Source organism: Zeus faber, assembly GCF_960531495.2.
Source record: "Zeus faber genome assembly, chromosome: 3".
NCBI classification, from domain to species: Eukaryota; Metazoa; Chordata; class Actinopteri; order Zeiformes; family Zeidae; genus Zeus; species Zeus faber.
This window is the reverse complement of record NC_137190.1, coordinates 28,994,725-29,013,811: the sequence shown is the minus strand read 5'-3', so window position 1 is coordinate 29,013,811 and position 19,087 is coordinate 28,994,725. Positions and strand designations below refer to the sequence as shown.

General features: G+C 42.4%; 3 protein-coding genes across 4 annotated transcripts; 1 reads left to right on the top strand and 2 right to left on the bottom strand.

Moving 5' to 3' along the window:
- The first annotated feature begins 1,629 nt into the window (after nucleotides 1-1,629).
- Nucleotides 1,630-7,512, top strand: LOC307228121 (AP-1 complex subunit sigma-2). Its single transcript, XM_079997646.1, has 5 exons — nucleotides 1,630-1,737; nucleotides 2,521-2,699; nucleotides 3,520-3,628; nucleotides 4,602-4,739; nucleotides 6,018-7,512. The coding sequence occupies exons 2-5, from the start codon at nucleotides 2,521-2,523 to the stop codon at nucleotides 6,063-6,065; spliced, it is 474 nt and encodes a 157-aa protein (XP_079853772.1). The 5' UTR covers nucleotides 1,630-1,737; the 3' UTR covers nucleotides 6,066-7,512.
- Nucleotides 7,513-7,522: 10 nt separating this feature from the next.
- Nucleotides 7,523-12,266, bottom strand: zrsr2 (zinc finger (CCCH type), RNA-binding motif and serine/arginine rich 2). Its single transcript, XM_079997645.1, has 11 exons — nucleotides 12,115-12,266; nucleotides 11,794-11,873; nucleotides 11,625-11,691; nucleotides 11,423-11,531; nucleotides 11,174-11,260; nucleotides 10,524-10,562; nucleotides 10,095-10,225; nucleotides 9,783-9,996; nucleotides 9,517-9,572; nucleotides 9,301-9,410; nucleotides 7,523-8,790 (listed from the first exon to the last, which is right to left on the bottom strand). The coding sequence occupies exons 1-11, from the start codon at nucleotides 12,150-12,152 to the stop codon at nucleotides 7,775-7,777; spliced, it is 1,947 nt and encodes a 648-aa protein (XP_079853771.1). The 5' UTR covers nucleotides 12,153-12,266; the 3' UTR covers nucleotides 7,523-7,774.
- Nucleotides 12,267-12,465: 199 nt separating this feature from the next.
- LOC307228613 (transmembrane 6 superfamily member 1-like) lies at nucleotides 12,466-18,675 on the bottom strand. 2 transcript variants are annotated; one of them, XM_079998328.1, is made up of 10 exons: nucleotides 18,529-18,675; nucleotides 18,306-18,403; nucleotides 18,064-18,161; nucleotides 17,880-17,983; nucleotides 17,690-17,772; nucleotides 17,351-17,469; nucleotides 17,111-17,215; nucleotides 16,934-17,026; nucleotides 15,951-16,070; nucleotides 12,466-13,264 (listed from the first exon to the last, which is right to left on the bottom strand). In XM_079998328.1, exons 1-10 carry the CDS (start codon nucleotides 18,618-18,620, stop codon nucleotides 13,073-13,075), a joined length of 1,104 nt encoding a protein of 367 aa, XP_079854454.1. In that variant the 5' UTR covers nucleotides 18,621-18,675; the 3' UTR covers nucleotides 12,466-13,072. The 2 variants fall into 2 exon arrangements, with proteins under 2 accessions (XP_079854454.1, XP_079854455.1); XM_079998329.1 differs by lacking the exons at nucleotides 12,466-13,264; nucleotides 15,951-16,070 and adding an exon at nucleotides 16,091-16,662.
- Nucleotides 18,676-19,087: the final 412 nt, after the last annotated feature.

Sequence of the window (19,087 nt, the reverse complement as noted above, 5' to 3'; positions counted from 1 at the left end):
TGTCCGTTAGCTTTAGCAAAGCAGCTATAATATCTAATGTCCAATGAGTGAAAAGTACTCGGACCCTTCACGTAAGCATACTGAGAGTACAAATACCCAAACACAAAATGACTTTAATAAGAGTGAACGCACCACATTGATACTTCTACTTAGAACAGAAACTATAATGAATATCATTGTGTACATTGTGCAATGTTTGCAAACTGAGAATAATAATAATAATAATAATAATAATAATAATAATAATAATAATAATAATAAATATCAAGGAATATAAATGTGTAGTATTACAGCAGTGAGGTGGACACAGTATTTATGAGGTGAGTCCTAGTTTGTGACGGAGTTTGGGAAAAGCTCTTTCTGAGTCTCTCTGTTCTGGGTCGCAGCCACTGGAGCAGCCCACGGTTGGTGTGGTGGGGATCCACGATAATCTGCCTGGGCCCTGGTCCTGCATCGCCTGGTGTATAAGTCCTGTAGGGCGGCGAGTGTTGACCAGGTGGTGGGTGCCACTCTCTGCGGGGCTTTGCGGTTCAGAGAGGAACAGTTCCAATACCAGGCGGAGATGCACCCGGACGGGATGCTCCATCAAAAGTAAAAGCGCTTTATGTCCTGATACGAACAGACATACAAACAAAACCTAAAATACAACATCAATTGTCAGTATGTATGTATGTATGTATGTATGTATGTATGTATGTATGTGTGTATGTATGTGTGTATGTATGTGTGTATGTATGTATGTGTGTATGTATGTATGTATGTATGTATGTATGTATGTATGTATGTATGCATGCATGTACGTACGTACGTATGTATGTATGTATGTGTGTATGTATGTATGTATGCATGTATGCACGTACGTACGTATGTATGTATGTATGTATGTATGTATGTATGTATGTATGTATGCATGCATGTACGTACGTACGTATGTATGTATGTATGTATGTATGTATGTATGTATGCATGCATGTACGTACGTACGTATGTATGTATGTATGTGTGTATGTATGTATGTATGCATGTATGCACGTACGTACGTATGTATGTATGTATGTATGTATGTATGTATGTATGTATGCATGCATGTACGTACGTACGTACGTATGTATGTATGTATGTATGTATGTATGTATGTATGTATGTATGTATGTATGTATGTATGTATGCATGCATGTACGTACGTACGTACGTATGTATGTATGTATGTATGTATGTGTGTATGTATGTATGCATGTATGTACGTACGTATGTATGTATGTCTCTCTGTCTGTCTGTACAACAACAACAATAATAATTATAATAATAATAATCATCATCATCATCATAATCATCATCATCATAATCATCATCATCATCATAACTATTATTGTTATTATTATAATCATTATTATGATTATAATAATACTTATGACTACAATATTGGTACGTAAGATAAGACGCATCACTTCAACGTATAATAATTGTATCAATATTAACGTGGCGTTCGAAAAAAAAAAAAAAAAGGTGGGGGGGGGGACGCCTGCGAATAACGGTTTTTTTTCCCCGACCAATCAGACTCCAGCGCAGTGGATTGTCATGACCAATCACAGAGCTGCTAACTGAAGCCCAGTCTCGTCGGCCGGGCTTGCTAGCCTCGCTAGCCTCGCTAGCCTCGCCGCTCCCACAACAACACGGTGTTGTTCCGCGCTGCGGTGGAGGCTTTATCCCACTTACCAACATCCCAACGGGACGAAGGTGAGGATCTGGGTGCGGTCTAAGTGCCACAGGCGGGAGCGCGTCTTGTTGTAACGATGGTGATGTTTTGTGTGATCAAAATTGTTGCCCGTAAGCAATTTTTTAAATACTATTTACCTGTAAGATTTTGCTTTTCATCCTTGACCTCGTCACAGTGACGCTGTACGTTTATTTCTTGTTTTATTCATTTTTACATCCTAAATATGTATGTGGGTTGTTTTGTTTTTTTTAGCTTACCTAACATCATCCATCCGCATATCATAACCTAAAAAAACAGATACAACTAATAAAAATATATTCCGAATGAATATATATCAACGTTATCATAACAAGAGGTAAAAATAATCAAAATATTTACACGCTTTTTCATATACAAATATTTTTATTAGATATACACTTTTGCTTATTTTGCTTTTTCTTGTGTATATATTTGCAATGTATTTGTTATTTCTTTATTTGGCTTTTTTTTTTAGTTTTCATTTGTTTTTGCGTATCGCTTTGATTGAGCCGCTGTTACACCGCGATTGTGTGAAAGTGTCCGTCCGTCCGTCTGTCCGTCCGTCCGTCCGTCCGTCTGTCTGTCCGTCCGTCCGTCCGTCCGTCTGTCCGTCTGTCCGTCTGTCTGTCTGTCTGTCTGTCTGTCTGTCCGTCCGTCTGTCCGTCTGTCCGTCTGTCTGTCTGTCTGTCTGTCTGTCTGTCTGTCTGTCTGTCTGTCTGTCTGTCTGTCTGTCTGTCCGTCCGTCCGTCCGTCCATCCCGCTGTACGATTCCTCTCTCCTTTCAGATGCAGTTCATGCTGCTGTTCAGCCGGCAGGGCAAGCTGCGCCTGCAGAAGTGGTACGTGCCTCTTTCTGACAAAGAGAGGAAGAAAATCTCCAGGGATTTGGTCCAGACCATCCTGGCACGGAAGCCCAAGATGTGCAGCTTCCTGGAGTGGAGGGACCTGAAGATTGTCTACAAGAGGTAAATAGGCGATAATGCATGTGCAGTCTTTGTGATTATTCCCAGTTCTCAATTACACTGAACTAAGGGTAGAAATCAATGCACTGATGTATTTCACTGTATAATCCATTTCTATATGTCTTGTCGTGGGGATTTTAAGTTGTCGGTCATAAACATGTGGGAGAGAATGATCAAAGAAATGGATGAAGGATGAAATGACTTTTGATTAGGTTTGACTAGCAGGTTCTTTCTAGCGTTTCAGTAAATGCTTCTGAGTTGCTCAACAATTTCCTGTGTGTAATTTGATTGGCCAAACACCTAAAAACACTTTGAGCCAACTGTAGCCAAGTGATGAAAAGGGCTGAATTGTGCAGAGTTATAGATGGTGGGAGTGTGTGTGTGTGTGTGTGTGTGTGGGAGGACGGGTGTGTGTGACGCAATATTAGGAAGAGATCCCTAAAGTGTTCTTGGGTGTTCTGCATTTCACAATAAACTGCACCTTTTTACATCTCAGTCGTATGCAATAAAAATTGTCCTTTTTGTAATTCTTAAACTTAAATGATTGTGCAAATGGCCACAGTTGATTCCGCTCAATTGGAGAAACACAATTGAATTACACAAGGAATCTGACTGTGTACAAAAGGTTGACATAATAATTGTCAAAATTATTTTCTTATTTTACTAATGTGTTCAGATTAATCCACACAAACATTTTCTGTAATTACTTGTGTGTCTACAGTTCTAGAATGTCTTTTATTTTTATTTTTCTGCTCATTGGTCTTTTTTCTGCCGAATGTCAACCCCTAACTCTTCCTCTGGCGTTTATGGCTCTGTCATGCAGATACGCCAGCCTGTATTTCTGCTGCGCAGTGGAGGACCAAGATAATGAGCTCATCACCTTGGAGATCATCCATAGATACGTGGAGCTGTTGGACAAATACTTTGGCAGCGTAAGTCCTCCCAGAGACTCGGCACACATCTCCCATCTTGTAATCCTTGAGTCCTTCCCATCAAATGACATCACTGGCTCTGGTCGATATGGAGGGACTCGTCACGAAAAACAATAATCAAAATCTCATGTCAAAGGATCTTAAGCTTGATTCACGCTGAATGCGTATCCACATCAGAAAGGCGGATGGCCGTCGGATGCACTGCGTCTGGGTTTCACCTCACAAAATATGTCAGAGAAAATGGGAGAGCTTGTTTTTTCCAGAACAGCAGCGAGTGGTTTGCTGAGCTGGACATGCGCTATTTTCCATGAATGGGAGATTAAAATGTCCTTTATCTTGGTGTGAAGCAGGCTTTAACTGTAACTTGCAATGGGATATCAGACCAAGGCTTTAGTTAACTCACATTTTTGTAGAAAGAAGTAGAGATTCAAGATGTTTATTTGTCTCATACATATATGCAGTGAAATGTCTTTGCAACCCCCCCGGAGGTTATGCACAATAAGTTCTAAACTGAAAGTATAGCTAACCTAATTTCAACCTAGCTAACTAACTGATTCCTAAAATGTAATGCAGTCGGTGAATAGAATAATATAAATAAAATAAAATAAAAATAAAATAAGACTCAAAAAGATAATACAGAGTCGGGGTACAAAATTGAAGTAAAGGGAATAGTGTTATGTATATGGGATAGGCTGTTTGTATATACAGCTATGCAGTAAAGTGGCAATTGAATAAAGTGAGTATGGAGATATACAGTACAGTATACAACAGTATAACACAGCAATACAGTAACACCGAACAGAACAGCAATACAGTGCAGTATGCAGTCAGCCGGAACAGTTATTCAGTTTGCAGTACAGTATGCTACATAAGGTACAGTTAGGCAGTGGGGCCTGTGTGATTGGAGTAGAGTGTAAGTAGAGTGTATGTAAAAAGTGGTCCGTGGGCCCAAAAACCTCCATGGTCTTCGCAGGTGTGTGAGCTGGACATCATCTTCAACTTTGAGAAGGCCTACTTCATTCTGGACGAGTTCCTGCTGGGAGGAGAGGCTCAGGAGACGTCCAAGAAGAATGTGCTCAAGGCCATCGAGCAGGCGGACCTTCTGCAGGAGGTATGCAGTGGCCTAGTGGTACTGGTATTCCATTCATCCAGGCTGTTGGGTATACACTACACAACACTCAAGATCAAATGGACTTTTTCATCTTAGACATAATTAGGGTTGGGAAGGTTCCTACTGCAATGTAATCCATTACAGGTTAATTACGTGATCGTTTTGAGTTACTCTTTGATTACTGTGCAAACAAGTGCTTTAAAGTCGAGTGTAAACGATCACCTCTGCATCCTTTAGGGAAATGAAACAAACCATTGTCCAGACTTGCAGGTTCCCCCTTTTTGACCGGCATATAGAGAAGGCGCAGCCGTGGCGGTAAATATAGCGAGCGAAGTCCAGAAAAAGCCTTCAGTTCGCCCTTGATTGGCTGCTCAAAACACACATAATCACACACTGCCGCGCTGCGCTCAATAATAACAATGTAATCACACTCCCACCAGGCACACCTTTCGATTTTGGAACGTGAAATATTGGCATTGTTTCCATCTTTGTTTCCCACCTGCTGGTCAACCTGATCTCGGCAGAACTCATCTTCAGTTTGTGGGGGGGGTGGTTGACAGGCAGCCTTTTTAGATGGGTCGTAATATGAGTAATGGGTGTTCCAAGGAATTTTGGAGTGTAACTCTGAGCTAATTACCATAGTTTTCTCTACAACTATCATTACAATTAAACTCACCATTTTTTGTCATTCGATTGGGTAGCATATTCCGTTACTAACGTATTCCGTCGCTGCCCTGCCCCGGGTCACCATGACAGTCATGGATTTGATTAGATCGAGATAAGGTTCGGAAGTAAGATCCTTTTCTCTCTGCATTGCTCACTCCATCCACTCTTGACTTTTAAAAGCTCAGAATGCTGCCGCGCTCAATCGTAACCTTTCTCTCCCTTATGCCTAACCATTTGGCTAGGATGTCAAAGTAAGTGTTGCCCTGTCAAGTGGCATGCATGTTTTGTAGCTCCCTAGCTGTACAAATCCGTGTTCACTGTGATTTATTTTCATACCCCCCCCCCCCCCCCCCCCTTGATTTCAAACTGCACAGACGTTTTGTGACATGGTTGATTTTAGTTTCAAACCCACCGGCAATCTCCCCCGATCACAGATTTGGCAACTTGCAATTATGCCTCATCGATTACCCAACGAAATCTGGAGCGGCGCTCATGTCCCCAAACCACAACTCACCCACACAATCCTCCCCCTTCGTGTCGTGTAAAGTAGATCTTCTGAACCCGGAGCGTGACAGTGTCACCCTCTTCTTCTTCTTCTTCCTTGTCCTGCAGGAGGCGGAAGCCCCACGGAGTGTTCTAGAAGAAATTGGTCTGACATAGACTCCCATCCCGGACTCGCGGCGTTCCTCCTCCTCCTCCTCCCAGATCTAGATGTCGTCACCTCCATGCCTCTGTCTCACCCTCTCTATTCACTGTGTTTGTGTCGTTTACGTGTGTGTAACCGCCTTTGTAACGCTCTGTTCTGTCAGTGTTCTGCTGTGCCAACTGTGGTGTTGATGTCTGTCATACTTACCAGATCGCGCTGTGGCTCCATCCTGCGCCGTCATGACTCCTGTGTACTCTCACAAACCAACGGTGGAAACTCCGCGGAACACAATGTAGCAAAGACAATAAAGTGAAAACTCCAGTGTTATGTTGCCGATTGTAGAGCTCTGCGCGCGCGCGTGTGTGTGTGTGTGTGTGTTTGTGTGTGTGTGTGTGTGTGTGTGTGTGTGTGTGTGTGTGTGTGTGTGTGTGTGTGTGTGTGTGTGTGTGTGTGTGTGTGTGTGCGTGCGTGCGCGTTTCAGTTTGCAAGAGCCCTCAAAAAGCAGAGGTGGAAAATCCAGGTCCGGACAGGAAGATTCAACCATGGGGAGTCCAACTGAGGGGAACCAGCTGATCAGTGCACGGCTGGCGATAAAACATGGCAGGACTTTCACTTTCCAGACCTGGAGTTTTCCCGCCTGTGACGAAAAGTGTTGCTATGGGTATAACCGTATTTTTAACTATATTGTAACAGTAAACCACCTCCTTCCATGAAAATCTGCTGCTTGGCTGTATATTTCAGGCTTGAGTGTATTTTGTCATCCAAAAGTTGCATGTTTCCAAAATTTCATTTGCTTAGGTTTGTCTTTGCTTAATTTACTTGCCAGACATTTAAATTGTTCAATAATTCAGCTAGTCAGTATAACATTTAAAGCTGAATTTTAAATAATTGTGCAAACATATTAAGATTGTCCTTGAGACAATAGCAGCATTTATGCATTACGCTGTGTCAGGGTAATTCTCACATTGTATGACCAAAGACAACTGTGCTAATAGGAAGTGGTAAAGGGAATAAGAAACAAGTTCTTTCATAAAAACAGCCCTGATAATGCGAGCCTAAAATACATAAGTGCGTTTTTTTTTTTAACTGTTCAGATCAGTTCTAAGACTTGGGAGTGTTCCAGAGATGTGTTTTCAGGAACTTCCGATTCTTGAGGATGCGTTACTGTAGAGATTTTGGAACGTTATAAACTTGCTTCATTCCTTGCATGCATGTCACTCCAGAGAATGCAGAAAACCTTACTTTTATCTGTTTACGCAGATGGACATCTTCAGCTTTTATTTTATTTCAAAGTTAGTACAGTTACAAGGTGTTTGCTAACCGTTGCTTTTTATTACAAGAAAGTTAATCTTTAGTTTGCACAAACGTGATCACTAACTTTTGTATTAAATACTGCCGAGACATTTGCCTACGCATTTTCTTCTGATACTTGAATATAATGATCAATAAATGTACATGAAAAAGCCTTATTGATCAGTGTCTTTTGTTATTTCAAATGTTAAAGCTCTGGCAATAAGGAATGCAACTTTTTTTGTTTCTAAGAGCAAACCATTTAATTACATATGTACAAAAAGACAATTTTACAAATGCAGACACCTGATACAAAACTAGTTTGGCATGTCACAGCTAAGCAGCCAGCAGTTTTTAATGACCAGTATCCATCCCTACAATTGAGAACAGTGAACAGTAGAAACCGAGAACAGATGTACAGGCCGAGCTGCTGCTAGGTTAAACTGTCGCCCTCCAGTTTGCAGGACATCTCAAGTGGAGTGCCTTGGGCATTTCCCTGCAGGTCGCGCTCAGTCGCGTTTTGAGATGCAGCTTCAGAGTACGAATCAAACACCTCCCCTTCGGTCTGAACCAACTGGGCATCTTTGACGTCGTTGCTGGGACCGATCGCAGAAAGGTCGTCTTCCCTCTCCTCCTCACCGTCACCCTCCGACTCTCCGGATGAGGTCACTGCCTCGGGCAACGAATGGCTTTTCTTCTTCTTCTTGTGTTTCTTCTTGCTTTTCTTCTTGCTTTTCTTGGAGTGTTTATGGTGTCGGGGTGTGTGGTCATCTCCGTCGCCTCCGTCTCCTCTTGGGCTTCGCTTACCGGTCCTGTCTCGCTGCCGCCTCTTTTCCTCCCCGTCTCGACTCACGCTCCGGGAGCGTTCTCTCTTCACCCCGACGACACTCCCTGTTTCCCTGGCTCCACTTCTACCTTGAGACCTGTCTCGCTCTCTGCTCCTAGATTTGCCTCGCTCTCTGTCCTTATCTCTGCTGCCGTTTCGAAGCCTGTCTCTCTCTCTGTCTCGACTGCTTGATCTCTCTCGCTCTCTGTTTCTGCTCCTGCTCCTTGACCTCCCCCTCTCTCTGCTCCTGCTCCTTGACCTCCCCCTCTCTCTGCTCCTGCTCCGTCGCCCGTCCCTCCTTCTGGACATCCTCCTGTCGTCTCCCTGAAAGCCTCCTCCTCTCCTCTCACCGCTCCTGCTTCGCCTCCTCCTCTCACTCCCCCTCCTGCCATATGACCTCTCCGACCTCGGGGGGCTTCGGCTGCTGCCGCAACGCTGCCCCCGCCACGACCTTTCCCCCTGGCGCTCCGAGCGCCACCCCCCTCTGTGAGAGCCCTCGCCGACGCGGTCCGGCGACAGGTGCAGGTCCCGGTCAGCCTCCCAGAACTCATTGCCGGGGTTACGAAACACATGCAGGAAGTTGCAGTGCTTCCCTTTCGGGCACTTCCGCTTGTCAAACAGCCCTAAGTGTGTGGAGGAAGAGATTATAAATATTTATAAAAATAGTAGATGTGCTCATGGAAAGCTTTCCTGAACTGGGAGAACGATTATTTTATGACATTAACATCAGTGAAAAGTACATGTATTTATATTTAGATGAGCCACTAAAGTGTCTTAGTTTTACCAATGTTTCTGTACATACATATATACACATTTTTGTGTGGGGATGGTGTGGTTTGAGCAGCCACACCTGTCCTGGGTCTACGTAATCAGAACCCAGGATCAGAGCGGCTGCATACCTGTTGCTCGTTGGTTGGTCTAATGAGCAACAGGTTAATCCCCACACTCACTCAGGAGAGGAGCCCTTGCCATGACACACCTCCATCTGCTCCTGGGCTTATTCCAACTAGCCCACTCTCTACAATAAACTGGTGTTATTGTAGAGAGTGTTATCGTCTGTGTCTCTGTGCCAGAGGTCCCTGGAAACGGCACTTGGGTGGCGTATGGTCGGCAAAACGGGCACACAGACTTACCACATATAGCGTTCTTCCATCGTGTAACAGGACAGAGCTCACAGTGGAGCTGCCTGCCGGCGTACCACCTCCCGTTGAACTTCATGAAGGCGTCCCTGCACTGCTCCTCTCTTGGTACACAGCAGGATGGAGAACGATTCATTATCTAAAACTACGACCATGGAATTGTTAGAGCTATTGTTAAAAAGTAGGTTCAGTAGGTTCTCGTTGGCTTACGTGTCAAACTGGATGTAAACATTCCCTCTTAAATGTGGCTCAAAGTTACAGCTGACCTAGAAATGAAAAACACAGAAGAGACATTATTTCAGTTGACAGCAACTCCCCTCTAAATCAGTTGCTCACTAATTGTTTGGCTGTTAAGTTACTTAAGTTCTTAAACGCAAACTTTTTTAAAACACCGGCTACACCAGATGTGAAAAGGCCGTTCCACCCCAAACTGAACCTCAAAGTCATAACTTGGAAACTAATTCACATCTTCTCACCTTGAACTGCACCACCTTGCCAAGACCCTGGAACTCTGGCAGGACATCCTGGTAGAATTCTAGGAAATGTTCATGCAGCTCCTCCTCGCTGTGCTCCAAACAGGAGTCCGTGTCATAATCGTCGCGACGAGACTGCTCCATGCCAAACGTCACGAACATCCCACGGATCATCAGGGTCGGCGTGGACGCTGGGTGAACGTGCTTACGGGAACACCTGGACCCACGAAGGGTTTGGAAAGGAGAACGCACAGAACAAAGCTTGAATGTCGATCAATTCATACATATAGTTCAAAAAAAGAAAATCAAATGGACCTGTCTCCAAATCGACAGGCTCCGGTCTTGAGGAAGAAGGGACAGTTTGCAATGTCCCGTTCGGTTCCATAGTTCACAGAGTTCTCGCCCACTGGAGCCTCTGGGTTCATCCATGGACGGCCATTTTCAAGCTGCGATAAAAACAACATCACAAACATTGTATGATTTTAGGGCCGTGACAATATTAAGCTTTTACTATGACCTATGTAAACAGTAGCGAAATGACCAATAGACAGGCAGTGCTAAACATTAGAATGGCTAAAATTATAAATCACATTCATGAATAAGGAAGTATTTTCAGTCATTTACTTGACCTGCAAATTATATCAATATATCTCCATTTCATTTTTTAATTATTCTCTCAACATGGCCTACCTAAGATATTAAACAGTGGGGAAAAAAAACAATGAAATATTAAATTATAAATACCTCACTCTCTGCTCGGTCCAACATTTTCTGAACGGCCTCCTACAAATGGTGCAAAGATATGGCTGGTGAAAAAAAGGTGCAGCTGTCGACCGAGCATATCTGTCAGCACACGTTAAGATGACGTTTGCCAGAACTGAGGAACAAAGCAGAGTGACTGAAAGACATCTGAACTCTTGGGAGGCAGTGGGTCTGTCACAGAGCCACAGGTAAAAGATACATCCTTGTCCTGAGAGCTGAGGGTGCTGGTATGGGTGTTTCTCAATGCGCGCATCTCAGTTAAGGAGCAGGAGGATTGTTTGTGCCAATAAGTCAAGGGAAAAAAAACAACAAGAAGGATGGAATGCGATACAAGAAATCCTTCGAAGGGGAGATTCTGAAATGGCACAGAATCTAGGGAAAGTCCACCACAAAACAACTTCACGGCCAAGTCAAGTCAAGTCATTTGACATATCAATGCATAAATGATGAGTTATTCTTTTTGTGAAAGAGGTAGAAGGCAGTTTGGTAGACATAGACCTATACGTTCTTTCACTGGAAGCTGGAGCAGGTGATGACTTGTAATCTGTACATAAGAAACTTTTCTACTAATATCTCTTTAGATGTAGGATATATATTTCTCTGTGTTTCTATCCTCCTGGGGCCCGTTTCACCTCTCTGTTTCTCCTCTCCTGCAGCTTTTGATCCTTCGCCTCTTGTTCTTTCACTTGCTGCGCCTCCCATTCCTCCTTTATCCTCCGCTGTAAGCACAATAAACACACACTGCTTAGAGAACAACAGAGATTTGCTGTCTGAATTATTTTGGGCCAAAAAAACCATTTCTTTACATCATTCAGGGACCAGCGCAGTGTGATCTATAGTCAATTCAGGCTGTAAGTGAGTGCAACATGCTTTTAGGTTACCTCGTCTTCCTCCTGTCTCTTCCTTGCAGCTTCCTCCCTCTCAGATATGAGCTGGAACTCCTCCTGGGCGAGCCTCTCTCTTTCCAGCCACTCGTTGTGTAGCTGCTGTCTGAAATTAACAAAAATGTTGAAAAGTACGACTTGAATAGGACCAAGTCTAGGTTACCAGTGAATGTGCTGAGTGAATACTGTATTGAGCTACCTTTCTTCATCAGGATTCTCATCGTCATCCTCCTCCTCAGGTGTATGGTTTTCTCCATCTCCAACCCCTGAGTAAATTATTTCGGAGAAGGATTAATGTTAGAGCCCAGATGGCATAAAGAGATTGCACCTTGTCTTTGTAGTAATGACTTGATTTTCTAGCTCCATACCACATTCTCGGGCTTGGGCTAAAGCCTGGCGTTTCCGTTTTCTCCTTTCTTTCTTCAGAATAGCTCTACGTTTCTTTTGACTAAATGTGGAGACAACAGTAAAACAAGCTTCTTAAAATAAAATATTTGCACTGCAAACAGAAAAGATGTAGACTGATAAAAACCCAACTTGGCACAAGACCGGTGATGGACAAATAGATAAACAAGGAACAGCTACAGCCGTACATTTTCTAAAGTTAATATAATATATAATATCATATATAATATAATATAATATAATATAATATATAATGTAATATATCAACAGAGTGGGTCACAAACCTCAGTGCCGGAGCACACACAGACATGGACGCTGCCATCCTGCAAGAGCTTAGCTGGCGTTAGCTCGCCAATACATTTCACATGATTTATTATAATTCAGACAACTTAAATACACCACAGTGTTTGCATTTGTATAACAATAACGAAATATATTAAGCTCGCAATTGGATATATGTTCCAACAAGTACCGGTAGAATTAATGACATGATTGTTTAGCCGTTATGCTAGCGGCAAGATAGCTGCGCTACTTCGTCACAGGAAACGGAAGAGGTATACACTAACAACTTCCGTTCATGTTTCAACTTTTTTTCCCCCCATAAGATCCAATACAATAAAATCTAAACATTTGTTTTGATGTTTGTTTTAATCATTTTAGACTTTTTTTGTTTTACAGAAAATACAGAGCTGCACATATTTCCGAATTTAAATATAGGTGACAAAAAAAAAAAAGAAAAAAAGTTGACAGCAAATCTTTGGAAATGACAGTCGTTCTAGCAGAGGGAACAATCGTCTGGCAAATGTCCCTCAAAAAACCGAGCGCAGAAATTTAATTCAAATGGAATTTGACAATTGGGGAATCAAATAAATTAACAAAAAAAAAATACATATTCAACATATCATATGTATATGTATATGTACATATTCAAAACTCATATTAAGGCAGTAGCAGATGACAACCTATAAGCCCCCGCCCCCGATTCTGATCAGACGCACGTGTGTGTGTGTGTGTGTGTCTGTGTGTGTGTGTGTTTCAATGTCCAACTCTGTGTGGTCACCAGTTGCGCTGCTTCCTGTATATGATACAGGTCACTTCCAGCCAAGCCAAATGTCACTGTCTCTCCCTCCCAATGACTCTCACACACAAACACACACACACACACACACACACACACACACACACACACGCACACACACACACACACAACCGTGTCTGTGATCCCGGATTTTATCCCTGGGTTCATGCTGCCTTTTCGTCCGGTTGAGCTCTGAGGAAGAAGGCCGGCCCGGCGGCACAGCGGTAGCAGAGCGCCTGGGGCACCAGAGCATACAGCACATTGAGCAGCAGGAAGACAGGCTGGCTGGCGGTGGGCACTCTGTAGGAGAACGGTGTCCGTGTATGCAGAGATGCACCAATATGAGAAAACTGTGCCTGTCCAATAGCAGAGAGAAAGGAGAAATGAGCATGGGGAGAAAAGGGAAAATGACTGACAGCTCGGCAATTTCCCCACTATGGATGGTTTCACTGTGTTGAATACAATGTATTTAATAGTTGATTTGTGACCAATGGCTTCCTCTCCGCCAAGCTTCAACCTGTTATGATTGTATAACTCCACCATTAAAATAAACAAATAATAATAAAACGTTGTTTATACTAAGGTGTATTTTTGCTGCGTACTGTTATCATTATTATTATTATTATTATTGGCTTATTGTCAGTACAGGTACTCCTCACTTCACATGCTAGTGTAGTGAATACTGACGGACTGCGGTAACAAGACTGACAACGGTGATGAGATTAGACGTATACAGTGAATATAGTGTAAATAGTACAAAGTGTATATAGTGTATATAGTATATATAAGATATAATATATCCTATATATACACACAATATATAGTGTATATTATATATAGTATATAATATATACTATAAATACTTAATACCTATAGTATATATAGTGTATGTAGTATATATAGTGTATATGGTATATATGGTATAGTACATATAGTGTATATAGTATATATAGTACATATAGTGTATATAGTACATAGTATATAAAGGGTGATGTGCAATGAGATGCTTGAGCTCAGAGAGCTGGTTTTAAGTCTGAACGGTCGTTAAACAGGTAGGTTGTTAAGTGAGGAGTACCTGTATTCTGAATGTACAGGTTTATTCTCCATTATCCCGCCATATTTGAATTCAAAATGTTTTTATTCTGAGAGTTTTATTGTGAACCTAACAGTTAATTTTTCAGGTTTTTATTTTATTTTTTGGAAGGGGGGGGTTATTTTCTATTATCCTGCCTTTTTTTTTTATTGTGTACAGCATTTTACTTTTTCCACATCTATGTATCTATCTATCTGTCTATCCGACACATAGGGAGTCATTGGAGGAGACACATGATCAATTCCATAGCAACACATGGCTGCCTAAGCACTACAAGTCATTCTATTTATAACCAGGCCAGACAGCTGACATTTAAGTGAATTCCGCCGTTCCCGCTGGTCTGAAGTCAGCTGCTGCCTTTGTCTTCCTGCAGAGTGCTGTTCTAACACCCACGCTGATGTTGGATCGTAGAGATCTGAGCGTTGCCATAGGTGTTCTTCAATTCCCACACAATTATGCATGGTGCTTAAATTATGCAGAACTCACTTTTTCAGTGCTTGTGCACATACGGTTGGGTCTACTAACACACAAACTGTGAAATAAGACAACCCAGCCAATTTTTTGGGAGCTGCGCATTTCAGAAAACATGTACTAAAAAGAGCCGTTCAGCTTTGCTGCCCTCATATACAGTATGTCACCGAGGGAGTCTTTTTAATTAGAACTGCCCTCCATCTGAGTAACTCCACCCACGGTTGAAGCATGACCGGACCTGCTAGCATCAAAGCGAATAGCTAATCACGGGGGACCACTCTATTAGCTGCAGAGATCAGCACAAATCTTTTAATAGAAAGAGGAATTACTACCAACTGTCTATGACAAAACTGCAGACGAAGGAAATGGCAGAATTTTGTGTTTTTTTCTGTGTGTGTGTGTGTGTGTGTGTGTGTGTGGGTGTGTCCACAGTAGGTTGACTGCAGGCTGAGGTGCGTGATCCGCTCCGCATTTCCCCGAAAAAACCATTGATGCGTTTTTTTTTAATTTTACGACGTTTCCGTAATTGAATGAAACAAAAAAGCCCCAAGCCGCACCATATCCCGCAGTGCTCCAAGCTCCGCACTGCTCCGGACACCACAGTAAAAGTCGGAACAAACTTTTAAATTGTAGTGCTAATATGAGTGAAGATTCGGCAACTGGATTTCTGATTTCTTGCGTCAAATTTGCGCAGAAAACAGATTTTGGTGGACTGATAAGGTGAAATCAGTGAATGTTTACAGAGAAATGCAGCGTAATCCAGAGTAAAGCTCAAACCCCATTGGCTGACAGAACCAGGGGCCCTGAGAGGGTGGCTCCTCCCACTGAGACAGCCCGTTTTCAGACAGGGTGGATTGGATGCATGTTAGAATGGCTAGAACAACTTTCAAAACATGTTTTGGGGACCTCAGAGATTTTGGTGAAAAGGTACATAATAGTTCCACTTTAAATAAATATTTCTTGATCAAGAACCAGACACTTAGCTATGATGTTTAATTAAGCTTAATTGATGGATGATTTGCAACCCCTTCAGTCAACAATATTGTGACAGTAAAATGACAGAGCAATATAAGACCCAAAAAGTTTTGAGAAAAGAAATAACATACCATCTTGTATTTTTTCCTTTCTTCATTCTTTTTTTTTTGGGTCAGTATACAGTATAGTTTTCTTTTGTTTTGTTGTTTTGCGTAAAAAATGCTTACATAGTTAATTACTGGTAACATGCATGGACATGCATGTAACTGTTGGTACGTTTTGTTAGAACCCAGATTGTTTTGCATTTGGTTGTTTTTGTAATTATTTCATTTCCTACATTTAGTATATGTATTTTATCAAAATATTATCTTATTTTGACATATATATAGTCATACTCATCAGTATTACATACTCTTTTTTTTGGGGGGGGTGGGGGGGTACTATAATCTTTAGATCTTTACATTATGCTTGCTTATTTGTTGCTATAATGAGTGACGACTCACTTGCGCAAGAGCCCCCGAGTGCACCAGGGTGAGGTCTGGCATCCACTCACATCCTGGCACCACCAGGCCGTAGAGGGCAATGATGTAGTAGGGCCCCGAGTACAACATGCCCACCAGCATCTGAAAAAACATGACCGACTCGAGTGTGAAAGATTTTTAAAGATTTTTATGGTATGGGGGTGGTGCGATTTAAGCAGCCACACCTGCCTTGCATCTAGGTAATTGGGCCCAGGAGCAGGGGTGGCTGTGCACCTGTTGTCCATTAGAGCAACCGATGAATACAGGTTAAAATCACCAATTAGAATTCAGAATTAATTCCCATACACACAGAGGGAGAGCCTTTGCCAAAACAACTTTTCATCTGCTCCCAGCTTGTTATATCTTCCCACTCTCTCCAATAAACTGGTGCATTTGTACCATAATAGCCTGTGTGCAACATGTGGCAGACGGAACTGCCACACTCATGCCTGAACAGGAACCCAACACAGGGAAGGGACACAGCAGGGCCGGCCGAAGACGCACTGGAGCCATCAGCAGGTCAACGGACGGCCACAGCACCAGCCCTCTCCTGATTGGCAGCAGCATCACACGGAGCATGTCCAGCGGAGGACAGGGGGCGACGCAGCAGCCACCATGGGTAACTGCGGGCAGCTAGCGACTCCGCCAAGCAGCCACCGCCAGGACCATCAGCAGCCCAGCAGCCAGGCCACCCCTCCATGCAGCCCCAATCAAGCAACCGAAATACACAGGTTAAAATCACCCATCCACACACACAGTCACGACAACGTTACATATTTCCCGGCTTGTTACATCTTGCCACTCTCTTCAATAAAATGGTTTGTCTGCAATATTCATTGCCCATGTTTCTGTGTCAGGGAGGCCCAGGAAAAGCCACTTAGGTGGCGTGTGGCAGGGGAACTGCCATTAATTAAATACTGGCTTGGATGCCAATTGGCATTGGAGCTCAATGGCTTTTCAGTCACCTGTATTTTAGGATAGGCGGTGGGGTCTTTCAGGTAGGGCTCATAATGCTGAGCATACTCTTGACACCACAGACTGGAGCAGTCCAGGACAACCTGCGCAACATCAAAAATATTTTATTTACAAATGAAAATCAGCTGGAGCCTGGTAGATGGCTGAACACCCGGAACAACACTTACCAACCCTCTGAAGATGCAGAAAGCCGTAGCAGGGATGAGGTAGATCATGAATAAAAGATCCAGAGGTCTTTGGAACAGGGTTTTGCTCTGGGCCTCGTGGATGCTCTTGCAAAGCCACGGCAAAGAAGGAAAAAAAAAACATGGCCGGAGGTTGTGATCTTGAACTGGTCGACAATTAACTACATATTTAACTATTGGCAATTGACTATTGATTGTGATCCTGAGGAGTTTGGCGCTTACCGACAGCTTAACGCCCAGTGTGGAAGGCTGCCTGAAGATGCGGAAGCACGCCCAAACGGAAAGCAACACATATAGTATGTGGAAGAGAAAGAGAGGACCCACGAGGATTCCATGTTTTCCTGTGGAGAGATGTAGTAAGACAGAAATGACAAAGCTCAAAGTCAAAGTGTAGAAAAGTCATAGGCCGGCCTCGTACTGTGACGTGACCAAAATAAATTGATGATTGCCAAACACTTCAGTTTAGACTGCTTTATATTCATTGTACTGGGAAAGTTCAAATGGGGGGCGGGGCTCCTTTGTGTTCTTCTAAATGTAGCCCATTATTTTTAGTAGACCTACCTACAACATTCCCAAGTATGTACACTATGACACGCATGGCGAAGGATCCCACCCAGTACAGACCAATCGCTCTGTAACTGTCACTGTGAACACATATAGATAGATAGAAGAGAGAAATAGATAGAAAGACTGAGATGATGATGACAGTAAATTTAAATACAAGTGAAAAACATGTAGAAATGTGGCGTACCCCCAAGTTATTGCAGCAACCATGAGTAAATACATGAGATAGTGCACACAGCCATCCCAGTAGGAGATCATGTGTCCGTGAGCCGTATTAATATGAGGATCGGCCTGAAAAGACAAACGTGCCGATTAAAACATTGAGGCGAGCATCAGCGACACGTGTGTTATTTGCTTGACACAGTGCTTACCTGTTTGAGATAGAAGGTCATGAAGCCATCTATTACATTGTCCTGCTCCAGCCCGATTATAAGATTCAACACACTGAAGAATGCATATACTGCATACACTGCAGATGGAGAAAGGAACAAGTAATAGGACTATATTATTATTATTATTATTGCCAACATGTTATAAACATCATATGATATCAACTTAATATCAACCTTTTATTCCGTTCGATTAACAATAAATCGGGCACACATAAACCTACCATAAAAAAGTGGATCTTCTGGGGTTTTCAGTAAAAATCGCACTGAAATTGTCAGGATCAGGACTGTTGTGCACCCGGCAAAAAAGACCGCTTCAACACTGAGGACAAACATTTTCATCGCGTTTTACACAAGTCAATCGTGATTACAATGAATATGTCAAGTCGGTTATAGTCATTGTTGAAACGCTCATTGGAGATCCAAACAAGCAAGTCTCAAACTCACCTGTTGTTGTAAATGAGTGAATTAAACAAGTAGGAGATGGGTATTGAAATGACGGACAGGAGAAACACACCCGTCCCAGCAGAAGCGTTCATGGCTTTTGGACTATGTTCATGCCATGGCAAAAGCCTCGGAAACAAACACCGGTGATGATGACGACGATAATGACGACGATGACGACGACCCAGTGCGCTCTGTCCCCCGCATCTGCTGCTGCTCGTCTCTGATTTTCTCTCCCTCTCGCCCGCTCTCTCAAACAATTGCACTTAAAAACAAAAATATAAATAGGTATAGATAACCCCAAGTAAATCAGTTTTCCTTTTTTGTATAACCAAATGTATACAATAAACCTTTATACATCAGTAAAATAAATGCATAAGATGATGTTTAAAATAAAGTCTCGCAATAAGAAATATAAAATAATATAAAATAATATGATATAATATAATATATTTTAATATAATTTAATATAATTTAATATAATATAATATAATATAATATAATTTAATATAATATAATATAATATCATATAATATAATATTATATTATAAACAGAACTGTA